Source organism: Phoenix dactylifera, chromosome 11 (genome assembly GCF_009389715.1).
Source record: "Phoenix dactylifera cultivar Barhee BC4 chromosome 11, palm_55x_up_171113_PBpolish2nd_filt_p, whole genome shotgun sequence".
NCBI lineage: Eukaryota > Viridiplantae > Streptophyta > Magnoliopsida > Arecales > Arecaceae > Phoenix > Phoenix dactylifera.
Genome location: NC_052402.1, coordinates 8,508,509 through 8,533,316, shown reverse-complemented (window position 1 = coordinate 8,533,316; position 24,808 = coordinate 8,508,509). Strand labels below are relative to the sequence as shown.

Sequence of the window (24,808 nt, the reverse complement as noted above, 5' to 3'; positions counted from 1 at the left end):
CGATCTTTTAAATCCCCAACAACAACAACAAAAAAAAGAGGAAATGCCATCTATCTTAATATTACAAAAGATTTTGTGTTGGAGTATTTTAAAAATTCGAAGCCTACCCTTCTTTTGTCTTTTGTCTTGTGTACTTTCTTTAAGTCTTACATTAGAAAGATATGAAATTCAAAAGATCTTTATATAGTCTTCAACCTTTTAACTTGGGGAAGCAAAGAAAGTAAGTAGTTTATACGCGCACGAGCCAAGGCAAAATTAGCAGATCTGATCCGAAAACATGTTAATTAGGTGCGTCGCGCTCGATCATTGCACACAGGAGGGGACCCCGCAGGAGTTGAGCCCGATTTTTAGTTTTTTGAATTTAAATATTGTGTTTTTTTATAAACACCTCTTCCTTCTCTTTTCAAATCGAAAAATCTTATCTTCCTTCTCTTCATACTCTCTCTATTTTCTATGTTCCTGAGCGGTTCTGGGCTGTTCGATGGTGTCGCTGCTACATCGAGATTCATTTTCAGAGCGGTGCGATCTATTCTTAGGGACAGTGAAATCATATCTTAACCGATAAATTTTTTCTTCTTTCATAACACTTTGTAACTAAAGACTATTCCGAGCATACTCACGGCCACATGTAGTGAGAAGTTGGTAAAAAAAAAGGGAAAAGAAAAGAAAAAAAAGACCATGTATCAAGGTGCGAACTTTGAAGCAGATCTCTCCATTAATCCACATGTTCTAAAACAGAATCATATAGGAAAGGAGACATGAGAAGGATCTGTCTGTTTTTCCATAAAAATGATGAAAAGACACTAAAATAATTAATGGTGAGAAATTAAAAACTTAATTATAAATTTGGTTCGGGAGATGCGTCAGAGCTAGGGTTAGAGATTCAGCCATTTGTTTGTCTTTATAGATACGAAAGCAAAACATTTTGGGGCCGAAACAATTCGATCCTGCGGGTCCCGAGCTTTTCTTATTTTGTTTTTTTTTTCTCTTCTGTCCGGTGATCTTCGAGAGAGGGCGCGCGAGCGAAGCGGGGAAATAGAATTAGGGCACGGTCGGGGGTAGGGAAGTGCTCTTGGGCTTCGAAGCCTCTACCGAAAGGAGGGAGGTGATACGACGCGAGTAAGAAGAAGTCGAAGAAATCGAAGAGATGTCGGTCCTCGTCGTGACGAGCCTGGGAGACATCGTGGTGGATCTCCACACCGATCGCTGCCCCCTCACCACTAAGAACTTCCTCAAGCTCTGCAAGTACTCCTCGTCTCCCTTTCTCTCTTTCAGTTCTTAGATCTTTGGTCTCATTTTTGATCTCGCACATCAAATTCTCATCATGGATTCTTCCAAATCCGAAGGAAACCGTCTCCAATCACACGAAGAAAAGCACTGTTTTTCTTCGACCATGTAGTCATCCAGTTTTTACATTCTTTGTGCTTCCATCTTTAAGCTTTTGATATGTTTGGCACCCTTTTTGTAATTTGGTTGATGAGTCTATTTTTTTATTTTTATTTTTGTTTATTTTGGGGTCTTGTTGTTGTTGGGTGGGTGCGTGCAGGATGAAGTATTACAATGGATGCCTGTTTCACAAGGTGGAGAAGGACTTCTTGGCACAGACTGGAGACCGCACGGGGACTGGGACCGGAGGTGATTCAGTGTACAAGTTAGTATTTTTCTCCTCACTTCTGCATTAGTGTTGTTAGACTGTAAATTATCACTAAATTAGTATTGGTATACATGCTTTTTGCTGGGGAATTGCTGCGATTATGTGATGAGTTTATATTCTCCTAGTTTTGTTATAAAATTTGCTTTCAGATTTGTCATTAAAGGGCTACAATTAGACTGTTGCTGAGATTGCCCAGGGTTGCTGGGGATCTATGTATAGTCATATACTAATATCAAGGGTGTGCGATGTATAATAGTTCTTCTGGAAGTCCAGTTACTGCATCTACTAATATGCATTACAGCTGCATCTTAGAAGAAATAACTAATATGCATCAACAAAACAAACTGTTAACTTCTCCAAGAAATAACTATTCTGTCCGCATGTGTCATCAAAATTTTGTGCAAGCAGCAAGCTGGAAATTTTGCTAGGACATGACATTGCATGGCTTGCAATGCATCCTTGGATCCATCATCAGCTGCCACCTTTATGTTTTTATTGCTTTTATCCCATGTGTTAAGCTGGTCTTTCTATGTCCAAGTCTTCATCTCATCTTAGCTGTCCATCAGATTCTGGATTTGACTTTCTTTAATTACCATCCGTTATGTTTTGTTTTGGGACAATTCATGGTCAGGCCTGAATGAACCGAATGTTTGATTCCTTTGTTTGCATGTTTCCCTAGTTGGAGCCCCTTCTAGATCTCATATTGTTCATTTCATCTTATTTTCTGTTATACATAATGATCCTTTAATTTCAACAGCAACTTTTGCAGGTTGCTGTCTGTCATTATTTGCGGAAATAGTTCTAGATATGATAATATTCAACCACATTTGATCTCTTTAGCTGTCACACTTACTTGTTCTACTAGTAGCAATAAATCATATCAGTTGTAGTTTCTTCTGTTTGAGTCAGTGTAGAGGTCTTTACCTATCTAGCTATGTGTCCACCTAAGCTATGTATTTTATCTGCCTAGATACGTGTATACCTATGTTATCTCTCTGTCAGAACTTTATGAGAATTTTTGTGATTGGATATTTGTCTTACCATTGGTGTTGTACTTTTAGATTTCTGTATGGTGAGCAGGCACGCTTTTTTGAGGATGAAATCCATCCAGATCTGAAACATTCTAAAACTGGAACTGTAGCTATGGCTAGTGCTGGAGAGAATCTTAATGCTTCCCAGGTATGCTATTATCTTTCTGCACACCATTTTTTTTGTTTTTTAAATTTATGTGTTTCTATAGAAACTGCTTAAAATTTTTAAGATATAATTTCTTGTTTTGGGAGGGATCTATTCTGTAAAATTTTTCTTTTGTTGTGCTGACATTTTAAACCTATCTGAACCCCCATTTAACTAGTAGGAAATATGCTTGCAACTTACCTGGTATAAGTTCAGTAAAGTGAAATGTCTGGAAGTTGTGAAGGTACCTTAGCAAAATCTTTCCTCCAATTTCATAGGGGCATGGTTGAGGAAGTTGGATCAAACATTCACCTGATCAAGCAAAGTAGTTATTATAGAAGATAAAAGCATATCAGTGTAAAATCTAAGTAAGGAAAAAGCAATAGAATTGTATCATCTGATTAATGGTTGGCTATTTGATGATATGGCATATTAATTTGCATCATGTAATTGTTGTTTTTTTAGGAAGAGTGTATATCATCTAATGGGCAGACCATTAAAGTTTTTATAGCATGTGCACCTCATAATTGAGGTCTAGTAATATGTCCTTAGTACCTTCTAGTGAGGCAAGTAGGAATAAATATTTTTGTGGAATCATGATGATCTACATTGCATGAAATGAAAGAGAAGATTTAAGAGGCACATTGTATGTTAAACAAAAAAAATTCAGCTAACTTAACTAGCAAACTACATCTGGGGAAGACAAGCCTGGTGTGACTTAATGAACTACCTTAAAATGATTCATATAAAATTAAATACAACAGTACAATAGTACCATGATAGAAATAACATGTTATTGGATTTTCTTTCTTTCCTCCAAACAATCACCTGGGTATTACATCTTCTTATCTCATTGTAAATAGTAAATTGGTGAAGGTGAGCTTGGATCTAATTTGTAGGTTTGGTTCTCTCTTGATTATATATATATATGGAGAGAGAGAGAGAGGGGGAGGGAGAGAGTTTGCCAGTTATCTGTTTAAGGCTTACTTTCTTTTGGTGATTTGATCAATATGAAGGCGTGTATCTAGGCTTTCACCATATCAAATTTTCCTTTAAGATTGTTGGAGTGAACATGCTTGGCTGAGATGCATTCAAGGTCAAGTAGCTTGCAACAGATTTATGTACTGGAATATTTGGATTCCATGATAGGACCTTGCTGGAGTAAATAGTGGAAAGATTTCAGGTGTGTATGAGGTCTAGTGAGAGCTATGGAGCATAATAATGAGGGATATATATATATATATATACGACATGATACGGATATGCTGATACATTAAATCTTGAAAAAGTAGGATATGATATGGCTATGGTGCATTGTTACCAACAAGTCCATGAAAAGGGAAAATAGAAAAACAAAAAGAAAAAGAAAGAAAAGGAAACTTTAAAGGAAGAGTAGAAGAAGAATTAGGGCATCTAATTTACTTCTCTTTGCTTCATGCATTTATCATCAGCTTCTTCGAGAATTTTTTTTTCTCTCCTCTCTTCTACATCTCTATCATCTAAAATAAAAAATGGAAAGCAGAAAGGAAGAACAGAAGGAGATATAGGGCATGTAAGTAACTTCTCTTTGCTCCCTGACTTTGTCATCGGCGTTTTCAATTTTTTTTTCCTCTCCTGTCTCCTTCATCTCTTACTCTTCTTTGTTCTTTTTCTTTTTCTTCAGGGAACATCAATATCTTATCCTCTTGCACCCCCCGCCCCCCCACAAACAATGCTACTAATCTTCCTTTTGCAGAAATGCTTTAGTAACATAGAAACTTCACACAAAGTTACACAGATGATGTGCAACATCCAAATTCCTCTGTACACTGGCAGCATGCATAGTGTCATGTACTGGCAGTCAGTAAGATAGAAGAGTTACATATATCTATATAAATTTTTAAAAGAGAATTCTTATTGAAGATTGTTTTTTCTATTGTCTTTTCTTTTTTATTTTACATCTCTCACTAGTCAGTAGTCAAAGCCTGAGCTGTCCAATCTTCCTCCCACCTTTCTCTTTTTGTAGCAGCTTTTAATGCTTACCTGTTAGCTGTCATTGTAGCAGTAGCAGCACAGCTTTTTGAGAAGAAATTACAGCTGCATTAATGTTGCTATGTAACTTTGGTGTTTAGCCTGTTTTTTCAATACAACATTATTCAAATAATATATATTCTTATATTGTATTATACATGCATACATGCATGCAGCATGCATGTTGCTGTATCATCATGTCTAGATTTTTAATGATTGTCGTGTCGAATTCTTAAAGACATTTGACACTGTGTCCTGCATCTAGGTAACAATGCTGGGGTACAACTGTAATAAATATATAAGAAGGGCGACCCAGTGCATGAGGCTCCCGCTGTTGCGGGATCTTGAAGAAGGGGGGGGGGGGGCGAGGGGGTTAGATGTACATTGCCCTACCCCGCATGTGGAGAGGCTGTTTCCGTGTTTCAAACCTATGACCTCAATATCACAATGAAGCAATCTTATAGTTACATGCTTAAGTTAGAGGGATTCGAATTCATTTCCTCCATTAAACGTGAGCTCTTCTACCATGTTAACTAACCTATTAACTCCAAAAGCTTAAGTTGTTAGGAAATGGGTCAACAATGTATATTAGGCCAAACAAGATGAGAGTGCTTTATATAAAGCTGGTGCTGGTTTTCATTCCAGGAATGTTATTATAAACATGTGAATATTGATTATTTTTTACAGAGCTGAGATCAGAGTTTTGATTTTTCCTTTACTAGTAACATTTTCAGATGTTGTAAGAAAATAGTCATCTGCTCTCTCTCTCTGCAGTTTTACTTCACACTACGTGATGACCTTGACTATCTTGATGAAAAACACACAGTGAGTCTTCTTATGATCAATTTTCTTGTGATTTCATGGGCCAAACAGTGATCTTGAGCGAAACATATTTACTTCATTGATGCAGGTATTTGGTATTGTTGAAGAAAAAGAAGGCTTGGACACATTGGCAAAGATAAATGAAGCATATGTTGATGATCAAGGCAGACCATTTAAAGACATTAGGTTTGTTTTCATCTTATTTATTTTGATTGTACTGTTGGATTTTTTTTTTTGCCTATTTATGAAATTACAGCACCAATTGAATCTCCAGTCTTTTAAATTTATGTGGATTATTAGGAGTAATAATGACTGATTTATCTTAATTAAGTAGGTACTGTGGCAAGGTCTTTGACTCCTTACTACTTTGATGCCTTAGAAAGGTTACAAGAAGTATTGATGGAGAGACCTGAATTCATATTTTACATGAGTCCTATTTTGAAGACTGATATGTTTTTAGAGGACACCACATTTGGAAGGTAACAGAATTTAAGATCAGATCTGAATTTTAAACTGACAGAATCTCATCATGGGAGGTTTCTAAGTATGCATGTAAATTTATTCAGGTCTAGAATTCGAATCATAGGCTTATTCGTATTTTAGTTTGATCTTCCTAGCTTTAGCAAGACTGGAAATATGTGTTGATGTGTTTTAAATTGAATGAGTTTAGATGTCACATACAATAAGTATTGCTAATAAACCAGAAAAAGTAAGTATACCTAACTTCTGCAACTTCTTAATTCCTGTGGAAATGTTAGACATGATTGAAAATGGATCTTATGCCATCTGCAGTTGAGTATAAAGTGGAGGGATGTCAATTTATTCTCTGGGGAAAGGCATGATGTTATGAAGGCTTCATGACATGTAGTGGTATGCCAACTCTAACCCTGAGTGAATGATAAGCTAGCATGAGGACAAGCAGAAACTAGAACTGGTCTTTCTGGATGGGTTGTTACTGTCACACCTCTCTTGCCCCTAGGATGTTGGCTCTTTCTCCCCCCCATCCTAATCTGGCTTCTCTGTGCGTGTTTCTCTTTCTCACCTGTCCTCTGAGCCAGGTTGTAATTTTTCTTGCTGCCCTTCTAGCAATCTGTACTCCTTTTTTATGCACTTAATGAAAAGGCAGTAGGATGCCCCATCTTTGTTTCAAGCAAAAAAGGAAAAAAAAAGAAGAAAAAATAGAATTATGCTGTCCTTTTGGGTGGAAATCATTACAAGGGAAAAGACAATGCTTCTTCTGCTAATAAGCAATATACATGTTCAGTTAAAAGATTTTATTGTTTGTGGAGGTGGTAATAGAAAGATTTTTAAGTAATCTTTTGATTGGGAATGCTGTGAGTAAGAGTCATGTTATTATATAACAAGTTTAGAAAGATTATTATAAGGGAATGAAGAAATGGGCATTTTAATCTGTTCTTCTTCATGAGGGTCGAAAAAATCTTTGTCGTGGGGGATATAGGCTTTGAATCCTTTTGGTTTATTGCATCATGATTCTGATGCCAAATCCTATAACTTTTCATTTGGAGTGGGTGGACTCCACCTAGAGTGGAAGTCTTTGTTGGTTGGCAGCATCTTGTATTCTAAGACTGGTACATAACAGTCTATGCGGGAGGAGGAGGAATGATTGACCAATTATCTAGTCTCACTTCTTTGGCCGCTTGATCTACCTTGGAGTTCCTCATATATCTATGATGTCTTTAATGGATGGTACGGGGTCCATTTTGTTAGACTTTGGAAAAGTTTTATGGAATTTGATCTTACGAACAGTTAAATTGTGTCACTTGGAAGGAAAATGTTTTTTTCTGATGAAAGATCGAATCAATTGACCTTTACACTAAGACAATTATAACAAATACAATTTTGTGGTTTGTTACTGTTGTTCTGAATTTTGCTTGGGACTGTGAGTGAAAATTTATTTGTAAAATGCAAAAAATGGGCTCCTGAACTGAGATTAGATACATTTGATTTTGAGTTGCACGATCAATTTTGGTATGTCTTTGGCAGATCTTAGTCCTTCCAGTAACACCATTGGAGAGTATTATAATTGCTCAATCTACTGGCATCTGGGCCTACCTACATGAGTTATGCAAGAAGTTTGGGCTATAGTTCTTGTTTAGACCTTGAGGATGATGACTGGGGTCTTCATTAATGTAATTTTGGAAGGTGAATCAAGTTGCTTATACCAAGGAGGCCTCCAATTGTAACTTGCCAAGGGGAAGTGATACAGACACAAATATCTGTGTATGTAGGCTCTTATATATATGTATGCATAAATGTCTGTAATGTATATATAGACACACACATACATAAAATTCATAACTAACCAACATCTCTTTAATACCTTCATTATCCCAAAATCTATATATGAAAGGATGCATAGACTAAACATCGGTTGGTGCAAATTCATTTTAAAACTCTCCTTTCAATTCTTGATTTAACTTTTTATTGAGTCCCACTTAACATAAAATTTTAATTTTTAAAAAGGAAAACCTTTGGAAATTTACTATTAAGAATGTGTTCATGCATGGATGTGAGACCAATAGTTTCTGGCATGCTTAATTTTCTGAAAGAAACTGAAGGTCTAGACTCTTGATTTTGCTGGAAACAGGTTTTCTCCAATGCCTTACATCGATCCCGAGCAAGAAATTCTTTGAAAAAGGATCACTGGAACATTTTCTTGCAAACATACTAATTGGTAAGAACATCTGAAGGTCCTGAGGATATGAACAAGAAATTATTATAAGCATAAGGATATTACCATCAGTTTCCTTGGTAATGTCAATGTGAAAATGACAATATAGCTGAAAATCTGTATGGTATGCCACTGGAAAATGTTAGGGACCTGCTGTTGGTATAACATATGAGAAAACTGTCAACATACAGCACTATGCTTATCATTATCATTTAATTTATGGCACATAGGAGAATAACATTTTGTTCTTGAACAGAAAGAAGCATACACCAGTTATACACGCCATAATTTTCAATAGCCTAAAGCAGCCTGAGCTGGCTGGCCTTTCCATGATGGGCCAGTTCTAATTTGTATATAAATACCATGCTAGTTGTGATCCGTCTTGGCAACATCTAGCTGAAATGTACCATCTGGTTTGCTGAAGCTTGATCTCGATCATCTTTTGTGATTACCTGTAGGTCGCTATTTCATGTTGATAAAATCTGTCTTGCTACTTTCTAGAAAGATCTTAGAAATCATATCTGAAGGGTTTTTTCATAAAACAAGAAGCAATTATTTTGTAGTTTTTTAAGTAATACGTACTGCTTTGAAACGGGACTCCAAATTGCCAGGAACATAACTGGGTAATGTTTTTTTATTTATTTTTATGTACTGCTTTGAAACAATTCACTGAATGAGCGCTTACGTGGTAACCTTGCATCTCTCTCCCCCCTTCTTTTATTGACATTGCCTGCTTTGTTCTCCATCAACAGGATCAAACATACATATATTTTGGATGATCCTTTTGATGATCCACGTCAGCTGGCAGAATTTATTCCTGAGAAATCTCCGGAGGGAAAACCACATGATGAGGTAACTTGAATATTACTACCAGTTTGATTAATAGCCTGGGGCCTATAAGATCTTGACATTATCTTGTCTCTAAGAATGCTAGTTCATTTGTTAGGTCCTAGTTCTTTGTTAACAATCACATTTCATTCGATTACATTTTTCTTTTGCATACTGTTTTTCAATTGATAATGTAAATGTTCATTACTTCATTCAGATACTGCGGAGTTCATTACTTTCAGATCTCTATAAAGCTTAGATTTAAGCACTATTGTTAAAAATAATCTAATATAAGAATATGTGTAAGGATTAGGTAAAGAAAAATAAAAGATGTACTGTAACTTGATTCTGAGGAAAAAAAAGAATTTTGATTTATTTATTGGATATATAATGACATTTAGATAGTCCTAGTAGGCTTATAATTGCTTGATTTTAGTCAGAATTTGGAATCTAAAAGTGATCATGCTTAGGAAATTGAGAATTTTTTGATTGAGTGGAATTAAGAGTCATATTATGAGTCAAATGTTTTATATAGTCCTAGGGACCATGATAAGTGTTTATGGGTAAGTTTGGAGTCCTTTTTAAGATTTCTGAAGGATTGGTATATACAAATAGTGGCCTGAATTTTTATGTTTTTATGATTCTTTTAAACGATTTTGGTGCTATTCTTTCTATGGGCTGTTGCCGCTCTCTTCTCCTTTTCATCCATAAATCTCTAAGTCTCTCCATCTTCTTGCTCACCCCCCTTTCTAACAGAATGTTTTGCTCTTTTTGGCGGTATATTGCTGTAACCTACAGCTGAAATCTGTTAATGTGAAACTTAAAGTTTAGTTCAGTGCAATAAAGTCTTCAACACAGCCCTGTTGTCGCATAAGGCTGCATCAAAACTCCAAGATTGGAGTTTTTTTTTTGGGTGTGTGTGTGTGTGTGGGCTAGCCCTGTGCTGTCTAGGGAAGGGGTTGATTGGTGTTTTTTTCATTGATTATATCGGTGAACATCTGAAAAGTTCAAAGTTTTGTCTGAAAGGGAATGGTCTAAGTTTTATAAAGGCAAGTTGGTCAAACTTTTTTGCTATTATGATAATAAGCTTCTAACCTTGAGATCTTGGGTTGAACTCTGTACTTTTGAAAATAAGTCCAGGTTTATGTTTTGGGCACCGCTTATCAGAAAATGTAAGCAATGAATAGACCTAACTGCTTAGAATGTATAGTGTTGAGGAATAGTCCCACATGGAATAGGTTAGGGACTCTAGTTGACTTAACTGCTTAGAATGTATAGCATTAGGGAATAGTCCCATATTAGATAGGTAAGGGACTCTAATTGGTCTCATATACTCATGGGCCCATCCACCTATCAGATTAAGCTTTTGGGTCTGATTTTAACATGATATCAGAGCCACCTATCCTTTGCCTGCTGATGCCTCCGCACTCATTAATCTGCATGTCACCCCTCTCATGTTTTCCTTCCTCTTCGGGATCTACACATGAGATGGGGTGTTAAGAAATAGTCCAAATCAGATAGGTTGGGGACTAAGTAGTGTCATATGCTCTTGAGTCATCCACCTACTAGCTTAAGCTTTTTGGTCAGGCTGTAACATATAGTACAAAATATGTCATAGTCTCATAGAATGCCTAAAACGTTAATATTCGACATAATAAGGTTCATATTTGAATCTCTGAATTTATAAATTGCAATTTTGGAAACTTCTATGCACTTGTTTAAACATGAGCACAAGCTTTTCTGTCCTTGTGGCTTTACAGCATAAAATCATTAGTGCGAGTAGCTTTTCTACTTGCTTGTGCAACTTTAGTGTCATGTGAAATTATTTAAAACATACCTATGGCAAGCATGACCAAGCGTAATTTTGGCATAGCACTAGTTGAATTTCTCTTTGTTTTCTCAGGAGGAGATAGTGCCTTGTTAAGTTGGTCTTTTAACTGTTTTGTTGGAGTATAGAAAGAGAGAAATCATGTACAAAACCAAGTAAATCATGCATATGTGATGCAAGCTGGGGGGCCTAGCGTGAGCATCAGAGTGACATAGCAGAATATCAAACTATCTAAGCAAGAAATTAAACTAAGTCTAGAAGAAAGCAATTAACTTTGGTAAGTAAAGGTAGAAAGATAACCATGTACCAAAAGGCTAAGGATAAGTAGCAGCTCTTTACTTCCTATTAATAAGGCCTCATCATTGTCGGAATCTGCCAAGCTCCTTTAAAGCACACCATGACCAAGGACTCCTCCAATGACCATGTTGCTATCCCTAGAATCTACCAAGCTTTGCTTCGGAATCCATCGGATCTTGCACTGAATCCACCATGCAAAAAGGATTTTGAAGCGGCCATGAGTTAAGGATGTACTTCAGAGAAAACTAGCTTCATTGATGTGTAAAACACAAGGGTACATGGGGGTATTTATGGGCTTTGGGGCATGGCCTGCCATACCTCCCGATACGGGGTGTACCATACCGCTCGGTACGGGGTGTACTATACCGTATGAGTTTCCAATCTGTATGAAACTTAATTTCAAGTCGGTACAAGTCCCATACCGAGGTGTACCAAGATAATATTGAGAAATATGGTCAGAGAGTTATTTTTGATACAAGGGTGTACCGTACCGTACCAAACCGACATTGTACCGATATGGTACATGGTCCTGATATTGCGGACGTTACTTTGGGGTCTGATACATTGAAAGGGATGAGTATGTCTCTCAAAGTTCAACTAAAACTTGAAACAATGGAGTTCTAAAGCAACTAAAACAAGTAACCTCGCCTTAAGGGTAAGTCTAGAAGCAAAATCCTTCCGACGGTGAGGAGAGCATCGATTGAATGGATCGAGTGACAGTTAGGCTATAATCAGATTGATTCTGATGGTAATATGGCGGCCATCTTGTTCTGGGGTTCCTTGTCTAGATAGGACTCGAACACTTGGATTTTGGACCGTGACTTGGTGCCATTAGTATACATTGTCGGATGTGGTAGAGTTGGACTCTAACTGGATGACTCCAAGGGGCTTCATAGAAGGCCTCCTGCCATCAAATTGAATCGGACAATGGCCTGTTTGCTATCAGATTCTTGCTGACAGTGATATGCCATCGGATCAACTTGACTCCGACTAGGGCTGGTCTTCTTTTGATGGTAAGTCCCGTGCCATTGGTTGGTTTCTGTCGATACAAACTTTGTCATCGGATACCAAGAGTCTTGCCTTTAGATCAGGGTTTGGCTCGTGTGGCTCCTTTGGTGCTTCCAAGTCCCTCACGTTGGTCCTAGGAGGCTTTTGATCATAAGACTTGGCATAATTAGGCTAGGATCGCCCAACCATAGGGTCAAGTATCTCCAGGCTGCATCAATAAGAGCCAACAGATATGTGAGGAAGATATTTAAAATTTTTCTATGGTTTCTTTTTGATATATGCTGTAGCCTTCTAGGATCAAGAAGAAAAGTTTGTTCTTCACTGAACGAACCTTCTGTCAACATTTCATTCTCAGCTCCCAGTACTCGTTAGATCTTGTTTTCTTGGTGTCAAGAGATAATGCTAAATTTTCTTTTATCTGCTCGGGCCTCATAGTTTATAGGATTTCGATGGTAAGTGTTTTTGCAAAGCCTAAAGAGGGAGTGCTCTCCAATATCGTCATTGCAAGAATTCTGAACTCCTTCCTTGGGGTACTGTAAATTATGCTATAATGATCATTTATTTGGGTCTATTTGGACATAATTTGTGTCCCATGGAGGCTGGAATAAAAAGTATGCAACAATAAAAAATCATGAAATAAATACGTGCACTATGGGACCGGTGCTTGCAAGAATTCCCTGAATTTTGTTTTCTTCCTCATGTGTGTTGATACTTATGAAGCAAGTTTCTTCTGGTTCTGATAATACTGTTATGTTGCATAAACCACATGCCTAGTATCATGTCACTTGGATATTTTTTTGTGCATTTGGAGTGATGCATAATTTTTATGAAATCATTGATGAACATACCCATCAAATAAACCTCTTTTGCATTGGAAACACATAGATAGCTGAGGAGCGGTTGGAGGATAACTGGGTTCCCTTGGATGATACATTAGCCCCTGAAGAGCTCGAGGAGGCGATTCGTTCTAAAGAGTCACATACAAATGCAGCTATTCTTGAAAGTGTAAGAACTGCTACCCAGGTTCCACAATTTCATGTTTAAATAGATGCAGCTAATGTTAATTATTGCCTTAATTACGTTACATTTTGTGCTTGCAGATAGGAGACATTCCAGATGCTGATATAAGGCCACCAGATAATGTGCTATTTGTTTGTAAACTTAACCCAGTTACACAAGTTAGTGATCTTCTTCTTCTTCTTCAGAAATATTTCCTGAGGATAGGCATTACTCTGTGTTGTGTTATATAGGGCAATCCTACGTGAAAAATTACCAAATCCATCAGTCCTCTCAGTCTGACTCGATATATTGAAATATTTCTGAACTTTTTCTTCCATTTCTATTGTTAAATTGTTACTTCTAAATGATGTCTAATTATGCTTTAATCTAATGCAGGATGAAGATTTGTACACGATCTTTTCACGTTTTGGAAATGTTACATCGTAAGTGTACTTTTTGGATATTCAAATCCTTAGCTGCAACTCATTTTTGGTTCTTTTCTGTAAAATTCATGTATTTCTGCTTGCAGAGCTGAGATAATTCGTGATTATAAGACAGGAGATAGCTTATGCTATGCTTTCATTGGTAAGTTTTTTCCCTCCCTTTAGTAATTTTTGTAACTTGTAGTTGTTAGGTGCTACAACAAAAGATTTTGTGGTATTGTAATGAAGTAACCCTCTAGATTGTGAAGGAATACAATCTGACTTGTTTGCAAAAGAAGTGCTTTATTGGTGCTGATTTTATAAAATATGAATTACTTTTACATACGATGAATTAGCATGGTTCTATTGCAGGTAGTACTTTTACTCTAAGCGGTCGCTATATTCATTGCACTCATCACTTGTTCCTCAAGGTCGTTGTAATAGAGAATGATAGAATTATCTATCATGCTTAGTCAACCTCTAAGTTTGGTCTATGTGATCCATCAGTCATTTGCTGATGGCTGACATTTGATTAGTTGTCAACTGGAGTCCAGCTGTCCCTCTTTCCTTGGACCCATTATTTCTTATTGATAAATTTGGATGCATGACTTAGTTAACGAACACTGGTTCAATTTCCAGAGGGCCTACTACTTCTGATTTTTCTTCAACCTGGCTGAGGCTGATCACTAGAAGCATGGATACCGATATGGGTTATAGGATATCGATACAACATGATACAGATTTGTTGACATGATGAATCTTGAAAAAACGGGATATATTGATACATATACAATATGACAATAAATAAATGTTTTTTTTACAAATAGGATGAAAAATCCGAAAAGCATGATTGCTTTCTTACAAAGTACCATGTAACAAAAATTCAAGATCATAATACCGAGATAGTTCACAAAATGAAAATTCAATAAATAATTAACATAATAAAAACAAATCCAGTAAACATGTGTAAGAAAATAAAACAAGGGATGGGTGAGAAAGAGGGTGGTCAATAACTTATTGTAAGTTATTGGGTGTGGATACAAATCCAAGCTCAAGACCCACTTGACTCAAGCATAGTAATCCACAATATATCAATAAATGCCTTAGAAGTGTCCCGAGAGTATTTTGGAAGTATCCAGATGTATCCTGGGAGTATCTAGGAAGTATTTTGATGTATCCCAGGATTATCTAGGAAGTATCCAAATGTATCCCAAGAGTATCTTGGAAGTATCCAAACGTATTCCAGGAGTATTCGAGTTATATTTTAATTATAAAAAATTCAGGATGCTTATGTTATCCGACAGGTATCTGGGCTGTATCCGCATTCAATATGTATTGGATACAACCACAGGTTGTGTTTTGAACCATCCTTGCTTCTTAGGCTGATTATGATGTTGTTCTTTTTGAACACCATTTTAACATAGTTGTGCATGCTCTGGCTTTCTTAGCCACCAAAAAGAAAATCCAGAAGGCCCTTTCAGTAATTGAATTCCATCCAAACCTTGGGCATTTGTTTATGGCATGCAATTTTAATTAAAACCGCTGCAAATATAAATGTAATCTGATCAGATATTTCTGGCTGGATGTGAATAATGCTGGAAGCCTGCAAAATCACCAGAGTTCAGCCAAAAGGGCTCTGTCTAGCCTGAGTTTTCATATCTATGCTTTGTTATGAGCTTGTATCTCTGCCACTTTGAGCTTATTCCATCAAAGATGGAGTCCATGGTTTTTGTCTATATGCTAGAATCGTGATTTTTTAAAACAAAGGTAATTGTCTCTGGCTTCTCTTTCATTTGTTTATCATTTATATGAAATCTGACATGTTTAACTAAAAATTATCTGGGGCGCATTATGTAGGATGATTGAAGAGAAAAATCTCTGGTTTCAAACAAATGAAGGGCAACTAAAGAGACATATGGTGCTAATTGACAATAAAGAGGATGGATAATGTTTATATCAGCTTTGTTATTATACTCTCTTTTGAAAAACCAGTTCTGATTTCTAAAACCAATGCTAGTTATTCCTTCAAAAAATAATATTTGGTTTCAGTTTTTTCTCCTTTTTTGAAAAAGGACATAATGTAGCTTTTAAGCTAAATTCTACATTAAGATCCTATTCCTTAGCTTGACACAGCATTTTTTGATCTTTTGGAAAGAGTTTGCTTCAGACCTTAGAAAAACAGTAAAAGCATGAGCCTTCTAGATGTTACTTGCTACCCAAGTAATAGTTTCCTGCATAATTACCCAAAGAAAAAGAGTTCTGCATCCTTGTTTGACTTAGTGCTATTGCGTACTATAAAGGCCTTCACCTTCTTCAGGGCACATAAAATATCACAAGGAGTGTGCAAATTAGAAGTACACTTTGAGTATTGCTAGTATTTTGAGATTCCCTAACTGAGGGAGTAATTCATTCTTCTTTGCTGAACCAACTATGTCATGGCTTGTAAAGCCACTTACATATAAGTTAAGCTATTACTGTGAATCATGATAATTTGTCACCCATGGCTGCCACCTTTGTATTTGCTCCCTATGTAGTTGTTTCACCATAGATCCAAGCATATAACAAAATTTGTTTTTCCCTCATGCATGGGCACTCCATGTGGGTCTTCCATCTTTGAGAGGTGAATGTTGATAGTAATTGTGGCCTTTTATCTGATTGAAGACAAAAGCATAATTACCAGTATTTGCTTCTCCGAAAGTCTTCTAGAATTTCTTTTCCATCTTTTTTGGGGGTAGTCACAACCTGCTTTTATTTGGAAAAATTCATAGCAAAAATCCAGGAGAGTTTGTAAGCAAACATGGGTTGTATCTCTGTGCATAGTATTAGTTGCTGTCTGAAATTAAATGAACTAAACAATCTCTGAAGATAAAGTGATGTCAAATGAAGGATGATTCAGGTCCTGTAAACAAGAAATTTCTTAGGAGGATTTATCTTGAAGATTAAGGAGAGTCTAGCCTGTGCTTATAGGGGTTCTTTTGGTTTTTAATGAAGTTTGATGTTAGTCTCTCTCTCACTCTGTGTATGTGTATGTTTGTTTTTTTTTGTCTGTCTATCTCTCTGTCTCTATGGAGTGCTAGATGTAAGGCTTTTATCATCTACATCTTGTCATTATCATCAATAGTGCGACCACTGTAAAGTAGAAGGTTTCTAGGAATTTGAAACAGCTTGTCCTGAAGGAGGATGTTTCTAGAATTAGAACCAGACTGCAAAAGGACCCATATAGCTCGCCTGAAAGGATGGGATTAAGGTTCGCCGTTCCAATGCATACCGCCCCATACCAGGCATACTATACTATACCAGTACCGAACCATGATACGGTATAGAGGGTGTACTGAGTCTTGGTACACTAAACAGATCCACATACTGGGCGTATTGACATTGTATGAGCATGGTACCGATGCGAGCCTGTACCGAGTCTCGGTATGCTAAACCGATACATACTAGGCGTATTGACATTGTATGAGCATGGTATCGGTGCGAGGTCCGATGCCGAAATTGCTAACCTTGGATGGGATAAGTTTAATTAATTAGATTAAACATTACTTTTTATTTGGTGATTTATGTGTGCATGTATGTGATTACTGGCTGAATATTGGCTTACTCTTTGATATAGTGTATTGATATTTCTTTTTCATATATTCCTGTCTTCTGAATGTTAATATCTCATTTTAACCACATGCTATATTGTTTCCTTTTTCAGAATTTGAGGCAAAAGAGGCATGTGAGCGAGCCTATTTCAAGGTGAGTTTTAGCACTTATAAGTTGTTGCCTTTAATTAAGTATTGGAGAAAAAACAAAATTTCCCAATGTTACTATTAGTTATCTTATGTGAGGCTTGCTACAGTAATTTTGGCAAAATTGGTCGAGTTTAGAAGTCAAGCTGAAATTGTAAATACAAAATGAACAATCAGTGTATTCTCCTTGAGTCAAAAGGGGATGTCTTTAGTGAATATAACTCAAAACGAATCTCCAGACATTTGGTGATTTTAATACATAATTGGGTTAACTGTATCATCCATGACAAGCATTTATCTCCTATATCAAATTATGTGTTAATATGGAGTAATAAGACATTGCACAAAATGTGTAGCATGCCGGTTCCTTGACACAATCCATATTAATACCTAAGTTATAGTTAGAATCAAAGTTTGCCGTCTCAGTACTGGACCTCGTATCGGTGTTATACTAGCACTATATTGGTGGTACGGTATGGAGCCTTTTTTGGCATATCAAGTGTTAGTACGTCTCCCGTATTGGGTAGGTATCAGTACTGAACAGATACGATATAGTACGCCCCGTACCGCTTGGTTCAAGCCGGTACGGCGAATCACAGTGAGAATCAAGAGAAGAGACATGTCCTAAATGCATTGTTTGCTTTGCTTTGGTCTTATCCTTGGGAAATTATATGGAGAAGTTGAAAATATTATGTGATTGCTGGACGCTAGTAGAACTTTAAACAAAATTAATGTTACTGTTATATGAGCAGATTGATAGTGCGAGTCAAAGAGTTCAGCAATGAACAAAATGTGATGAAGTGAGTTAAGGGGTGGATCTCTTTTAGAACTAAGGTGGATCTATCTCAAAACTAGGGTAAACTAAGTTAGTGAATAGCAGCAATGATAGAGATGAAGTGAGTGAGAACTAGTTAAGATGGTTTGGTTATATACAACATAAGCTATGGAGAGTAGGCGCGCCTTATCGGTGCGTACAGCCACCTACCAGGCATTATACTGTACTGGTACTAAACCAAGACTCAGTATAGGGCCGAACTGACCACCGTATCGGATGTACTAATATTGTACCAGCATGGTATCAGTATAGGTTCTGGTCTGATGTTGCGAACCTTGTTGGAGGGTCTTGACAAAGAGGGGTCTTGTTTAAGTTTACAAATGTTGGAAAAGAGGAACAAAACATGAAATCATATGTGGATGGTTTCTTTCCTTAGTTCACATTTTGAGCAATTTTTCACGATAAAATTACCATAGACAACTAGGAATAGCATTTATGGATTGAGCAAACAATTTATACATAAATTATGGAAAATATTTTAAAAGGAACATCCGTTATATCTAAAATGGCGCCTTTTTGTTCTATGTTCAAACTAGGCAAGTAGCCTCCATTTTTGGTACAACCTTTGGAAGAAAAGTTTTAATTGCTTGTTTACATTTGTATTCTTGCAAATGATGGTTCTGGGTTCCGACAACCATATGTTGATACTTGCTTTATGAGTTTCCAGGCATACTGATGTTTTAGAGCCTAGCCCAAGGAAATACTACATGTTGTAAATGAAACTTTGTGCAAAAATCAAGTACCATTGTATGAAGGATAAGCAAACCAAAGATAAGTGTGAAATTTTTACTTAGTTTGTGCAATTTACTATTTGTGATAATATGTAACTTTGATACATTATATTCCAATAGCAAAATTATTTATGAGATTCCGTAACACATCCTAAGTTTTGTTTTATAAGATTAGATTGTTTTTAATTGCTAAACTTTTTTGTTTAAGTATCAAAAACTTAGTTGAAGGATCTCCAGAGCTTTATCGAAGATTATGTATTATATCTAGAAGCATAAATTTTATATTTTAAATAACCATGACAAAATAATCCTATCAGGGTTCATTTCACAGTTTGCTTTCTTGTAATCCATATATCCTGCCGTAAAGTTGGCATTGAACTACCACCCTTTTTCCTATCAACCAGCATTGTGAATGTCAAGTTCTTAGATAAAGTTAAAAATAACTTCAGTGCACAATTTAGTGTGTTCTTGCAAGTTTTCTTTATAATATATCGTATACCATGATTTTTTTCTGACTCCTCCATGACGCAATTGAGTGATAATGACAGATGGACAATACTTTAATTGATGATCGAAGGATACATGTGGATTTCAGTCAAAGTGTTTCTAAATTATGGAGCCAATATAGGCATAGTAAAAGGAGTCATACAAATAAAGGTAAGCTTTAAGGTCTTTCTGTCATTTTGATTTGATATTGTTATTTAAACATTATCCATTGTCTAGGATTATGTGCACAAGCTCTTCCACTATAAAAACTAGAAGTACTCATATATGGATTCTCTTCCTTCTATTAGTTATAAGACTATCTCAAAAGCATATTTCTTTCATGAGATATTGTTTGCTAATGACAAATAAATCTGCATATCAAACCTATCACATATATAAAAGCGTGTCCTAGTACCCTACACAGCCGAGACAATGACGGGTTTTCTACGACCAAAGAGATGAAGGATAGAAATGTTGAGAATCCAAGATAAGGTCACGACGAGACGGGCCATTTATCATTACAATAAATGTCAAGTGAAAGTGTAGTGATGTATGCAACCGAGGCATCCTAATAGATCGAAAGATTTGAACTGTGTTCCTACATGACCTGATCAATTCAATCTGGCACTTGTCATCTATTTTCATTGTTCAACTATTTGACAATATGAGAAAACCAAAAGCTCTGCCCTCCCCCTCTATCGATCCAAGGGGTGGAAGGGTAGAGGCCTTTGGCGTCCCTTCTAGTCAAGAATTGGGGCTGGATAATTACTGGTCTCTATGTTTTTCTCTCATGCTTTTCTTCATTTATGGTTCATTATTTTGGTGTTTTTTTTGCTAAAGTTCATTATTTTGGTGTTCGAAGCGTAGAGGAACCACACTAATCCAACCCGAACTTGGTGGTTAAACTATACTATGGTGATGATACTATACGGGAGGTCTTGTAAAAAATAACTGGACACCAGAATGATAGAAAACTTTAAAAGAAAAAAACCCAATTAATTCATTACATGAAACAAAATTACAGTATGATTTTGTAGCGGCAATGGATTCATTGACGAGCCAATTTTTTTTTTAAAAAAACACTACAGTTATGATTTTTTATCAAATAAATATATGAATTATGGGAATAGGAAGGATTTATATTTATGGATCAACATTGCAAGTAAAAGGAGATCAAAAAATTCCATGCAATTTCAATACATTAAAACCCAAATCATTTTATATATTGGTAAGTATAGCTATTAGTGATTATCTAGAAAAGGAATATATTATTGCTACGCATAAAATTTTGGTAGCTTCCACCATTACAAGGTCCGGGGAGGTCTGGTGTACGTAGCCTTACCAGTGTGCAAAGAAGTTATTTCCATGTTCCGAACCGTGATATCTAGGTCACAATTGACAACCTTACTGCTGCATCAAAGCCTGCCCTCTTCCTGTCACATATATCATCAACAAAATACAGCAAAAAACCTTAACAGCCTGCTTCTTTATGCTCCTACCTTCTATAGTATTGGAGCTTCTTCAAACTTCTAACATGAGGCTTTTATATACTAATCTATCCGTAGATAAGCTTCAACTTATGGACAATATTTGATTCCCGCCAAGCAAATATTTTGGTAATTATTCCGTATACATTTCATCTTCTAAATTTTCTTGGAGAATGACATTTAGGCATTCAATTTGTTTAAGGTCAATGTTGATTTGTAGCAAGAGATATTGTTACTGTGATATTAAGCAAGTTCATTAGCAACCAATCTCGCTTTTAATCTTTTAACTACACTATTAGGAAAAGCATATCATTTAGACCCTATTTGGCTGCTTTTATGGCTTAATCCTTGGACAAACCCAACATGGGCTACCTGTGAGGAGTGGGGTATTAGTAGGACTTTTTTGATTGGGGAGCAGTGTCTAAACAATTATTAAAAGTTTGAAATGCTACAAATGATCTTTCAAAAAGGATCTATTATCTCTATTTTTTTTGGATTGCGAGATAAAAGCTCCCTGGTTGCAGGACTTCTCTTCTATCTGCATGGCCCATGCTCATTGTGCAACTGGCAACTTATACATGCATCTAACATGCCTTTAGTAGTGTGGATTAAAAAACCAGTAGAATGAGATGATACAATCGTTATAGTATTACACCAAAGCAAAACCGGTATTGGTACCAGTGTCGGGACATGAGAACAGCACAGGATTGGGACATACCAGCTGTCCTGATCAGTATCAACTGATACCAAGTCTAGTACAGCTGATATGAAGCCCGCACTGATGGGGATGACATATTCTTTTTTTGAAAGAAAACACAGGAAACAGACAAGCAGCTGTCTTGATTGGTATGATCCAGTATCAAGGCTGGTTTGGTTGGTACCAAACCCATCTTGGTTGGGACAACAATTTTTTTTTTCCCAACATAAAGAACCTCCTTGGTGGTCTCTTCCATGAAGTCCGGCAAAAAAATACTTTTAGATAGTTATTTTTAGCAACAACTACTCTCTAATCAGGAGTCCTATGCATACTCTTTGGTAGTTGTCTCATATTTAACTTTTGATGGTAGTTTTCTCCTGAAGTAACTTCTCATAAGTGGCTTTTTCTGCATGTATGTCACTTGTCAAACTCTATAATTGTAAACTCTCTCTCTCTCTCACTCACTCTGTTATTCCATGCTAAAAAAACAAACTTCTGAGAAGTGGTGAAGAAAACATGACCATCCATGTTCACCTATCTTTAATATGAGTTTTAATAGGACCAAAACGTGTGATCTTGGGAGAAAGAAAATAAGACATTATGGAGGAAAAAAATAAAAGATTTTGAACTGGACTCCTCCTTACAAATCTGGAAAGAAAATTTCGATTCACAACTAATTCTTATCTATCTTTTCCAAAAAACTGGACTCTAAATAGTAAGGAAAAAAATCTTTTAAAAACTAAACTGACCATGACTGTTTATGTCAGGCATTCTAATATATCTCAAATAATTATCTTTAATAATTTGACATCTATTTTCTTCTCCACGTAAGCAATGCCATATGTAGTATTATTAATCAATAAACAGTGAGTTGCTTGAACAAATGTAAATTTTTTATTTTTGATATGCCTCTCAGTAAATCTTGTTTTTCTTAGTAAGCTACAAACTGCTTGAGGCAAACCAGAAACTGCTGGGATCATCTAGATCAGGTGCCCCTTGATCCTCCACTTTGAAGAGATGCATCTTCCTGCCCCTTACGTGTATTTGTTGTCTGTCTTGGAAGGGGACTTCACTACTTCACCACCAGTCAGAAATGGGTATCTATAGATCCAATTAGCGAGACAAAAGTTTTGAAAAATCACAATTGCTGATGCTGCAAATGAAGTGTGCTGTTCATGGACAGCTTAAGCTTGGCCCATAATGGGCTCTCAAGTTTGTCTGATTAGAAGTCAACAGAGGCACAGAGGTCAAGTCACATATTAAGCCTCAGCCTATAGATGAGCCAGGTCTGAATAGGCAGCAAGCATGATAGCAGTATAATCTTGAACTTGGGTTAAGAGCAGACTGGTTCAAATGGGCAAATGAGCCAGACTCTTAAAACACTTGTAGCTGAGCTTGGATCGAGCTTGGGCCAATCTTGAACACCTGACCTCTTATATAGCAGTCTGAGTCTCAGCAATTGAAATCTTAGCTCATTCTACTCATTTTCAGCCATAACAATCACAAGTGGGAACAAGTTTTTTCCCGCTTAGATTTAGCAATTATACATGTTTGATTCTCACATCAGTAATTTTAGCTGTTGTTTCTTTTGTCATTGACAGGAGATTCTAGCATATTGAGTGCCTGTTCTAGTTTTTGAATTCATATGAGCTCTTGCCTCACCTTATATATTTCTTTCTATTAGAAGCGAGTTCCACCATCCCATAAGATTGAATTGACCTCTCATCTAACTACAATGCTGCAGTCTAGTATGACTTTCTGAAAATAATTGTGCAGATGGCTGCTTCAAATGTGGTGCTCCTGATCACTTTGCCCAGGATTGTGATCAAGAAGCTGATGATAGACAAAGAGGTACAAAGTATGTGCTGAAAGATGATAACATGCAGCGTGGTGGAGATAATCATCAAAGGTCTTTCTCTCTCTCTGTGTGTGTATGTGTTGGGGGGGGGGGGGGGGGAGGGTGTGCATGCATATGTGTGTTTTTTTCTCTGTTGTGCGTGGGAACCAAGTCCTCATGCTGAAAAATCTTTGGCCAGGTATGACATGTTGTTTGATGAAGATAATATGGATAGTGAACACAGAGGGCAAGAACGAACGAAGAAACGAAAGCCAGACCATCATAATTATGAGCATTCTACAGGAAGAGGTTATGATAAGAAAGGCTCAGAGAGACAGAGGCATGATGAGAATGGAAGTAGACGTATTAGAGAATATGAGAGGAATCAAGGAAGTAAGAGGCATTATGAGCATCTAAGATATGAAGATAAAGAGCATCGTAGGCGGCACGATAGTAGTAGGCATTGTGATGATGGAGATAACAGAAATTCTGGCAGTGGACGGCATGAACATGATAGATCAGATGGTGATTGGCACAGGAAGGATGAGAGAGAGCATCAGAAGAGAAGCAAAGACAGTGACAAACATAGGAAAGATGACAGATACTATGATAGGAAAAGTAGGGACCAGGACTATGAGTCGTACAAGGAAAGAAGACAGAGAGATGAAAGAAGAAAATGAGGGAAAAGGCTCATTTAAGCTGCTCTTGTTTTGAGTTTGGATTAGTCTTCTGTCATCTTTTCAGCAATATGGTGTAATGCTGTGTGAAGTTAGGACCTGAAGCAAAAAAATTTTGCTAGTGTTCTATGATAGAAAACATATGTGAATACTACAAGACCTAATATTTGCAAGTTTAAGTAGCTTGATCTTTTTCTTTATTTTTGGTACTGCATAGCTAAATCTTAAAAAACAGAAAGTAAAAAACCTCATTGCTTTCCTTTCCCATCAACCAGAATTTGGGAACACAATTGAGACCCCTCATAACTGAAATGCTCTACTTATACTTAGCTGCTGAAGGAATCTCTAAATAACATTCCAATCAATAAATTGCTGGCTCAACTATCAAATGATGAACAAATTTCTTCTGTTATTTGATGTTCAGAACTTTTCCATGAAATACTTGCAACTTATTTAGAAAACAGCCTCTGTTGATGTGTGAGATTTGTTGCTATTCCTGCTGTTAATTTGTTCTCTCTTTAGATTGGCTTGTTTGAACTTTGATGCACAGGGTTAAAATTAGAAAAATATATTATTCTACCACGGATC

At 36.6% G+C, this 24,808-nt stretch overlaps 1 protein-coding gene across 2 annotated transcripts; it reads left to right on the top strand.

The window, feature by feature from the left end:
- Positions 1-763: 763 nt before the first annotated feature.
- LOC103706765 (peptidyl-prolyl cis-trans isomerase CYP59) lies at positions 764-24,420 on the top strand. Of its 2 annotated transcripts, XM_008790976.4 has the most exons (14): positions 764-1,245; positions 1,547-1,651; positions 2,716-2,833; positions 5,615-5,665; positions 5,751-5,848; positions 9,107-9,206; positions 13,201-13,320; positions 13,416-13,493; positions 13,711-13,757; positions 13,844-13,899; positions 17,437-17,477; positions 19,585-19,693; positions 23,483-23,615; positions 23,743-24,420. In XM_008790976.4, exons 1-14 carry the CDS (start codon positions 1,148-1,150, stop codon positions 24,221-24,223), a joined length of 1,635 nt encoding a protein of 544 aa, XP_008789198.2. In that variant the 5' UTR covers positions 764-1,147; the 3' UTR covers positions 24,224-24,420. The 2 variants fall into 2 exon arrangements, with proteins under 2 accessions (XP_008789198.2, XP_026660329.2); XM_026804528.2 differs by lacking the exon at positions 5,615-5,665.
- The last annotated feature ends 388 nt before the right edge of the window (positions 24,421-24,808 follow it).

Excerpts from the sequence above, each read along its gene's own strand:
- LOC103706765 (XM_008790976.4), top strand. The coding sequence starts at position 1,148 with ATGTCGGTCCTCGTCGTGACGAGCCTGGGAGACATCGTGGTGGATCTC. Across the intron at positions 13,758-13,843 it reads CGTTTTGGAAATGTTACATC|AGCTGAGATAATTCGTGATT; the intron begins GTAAGTGTACTT and ends TTCTGCTTGCAG. Across the intron at positions 13,900-17,436 it reads CTTATGCTATGCTTTCATTG|AATTTGAGGCAAAAGAGGCA; the intron begins GTAAGTTTTTTC and ends TTCCTTTTTCAG.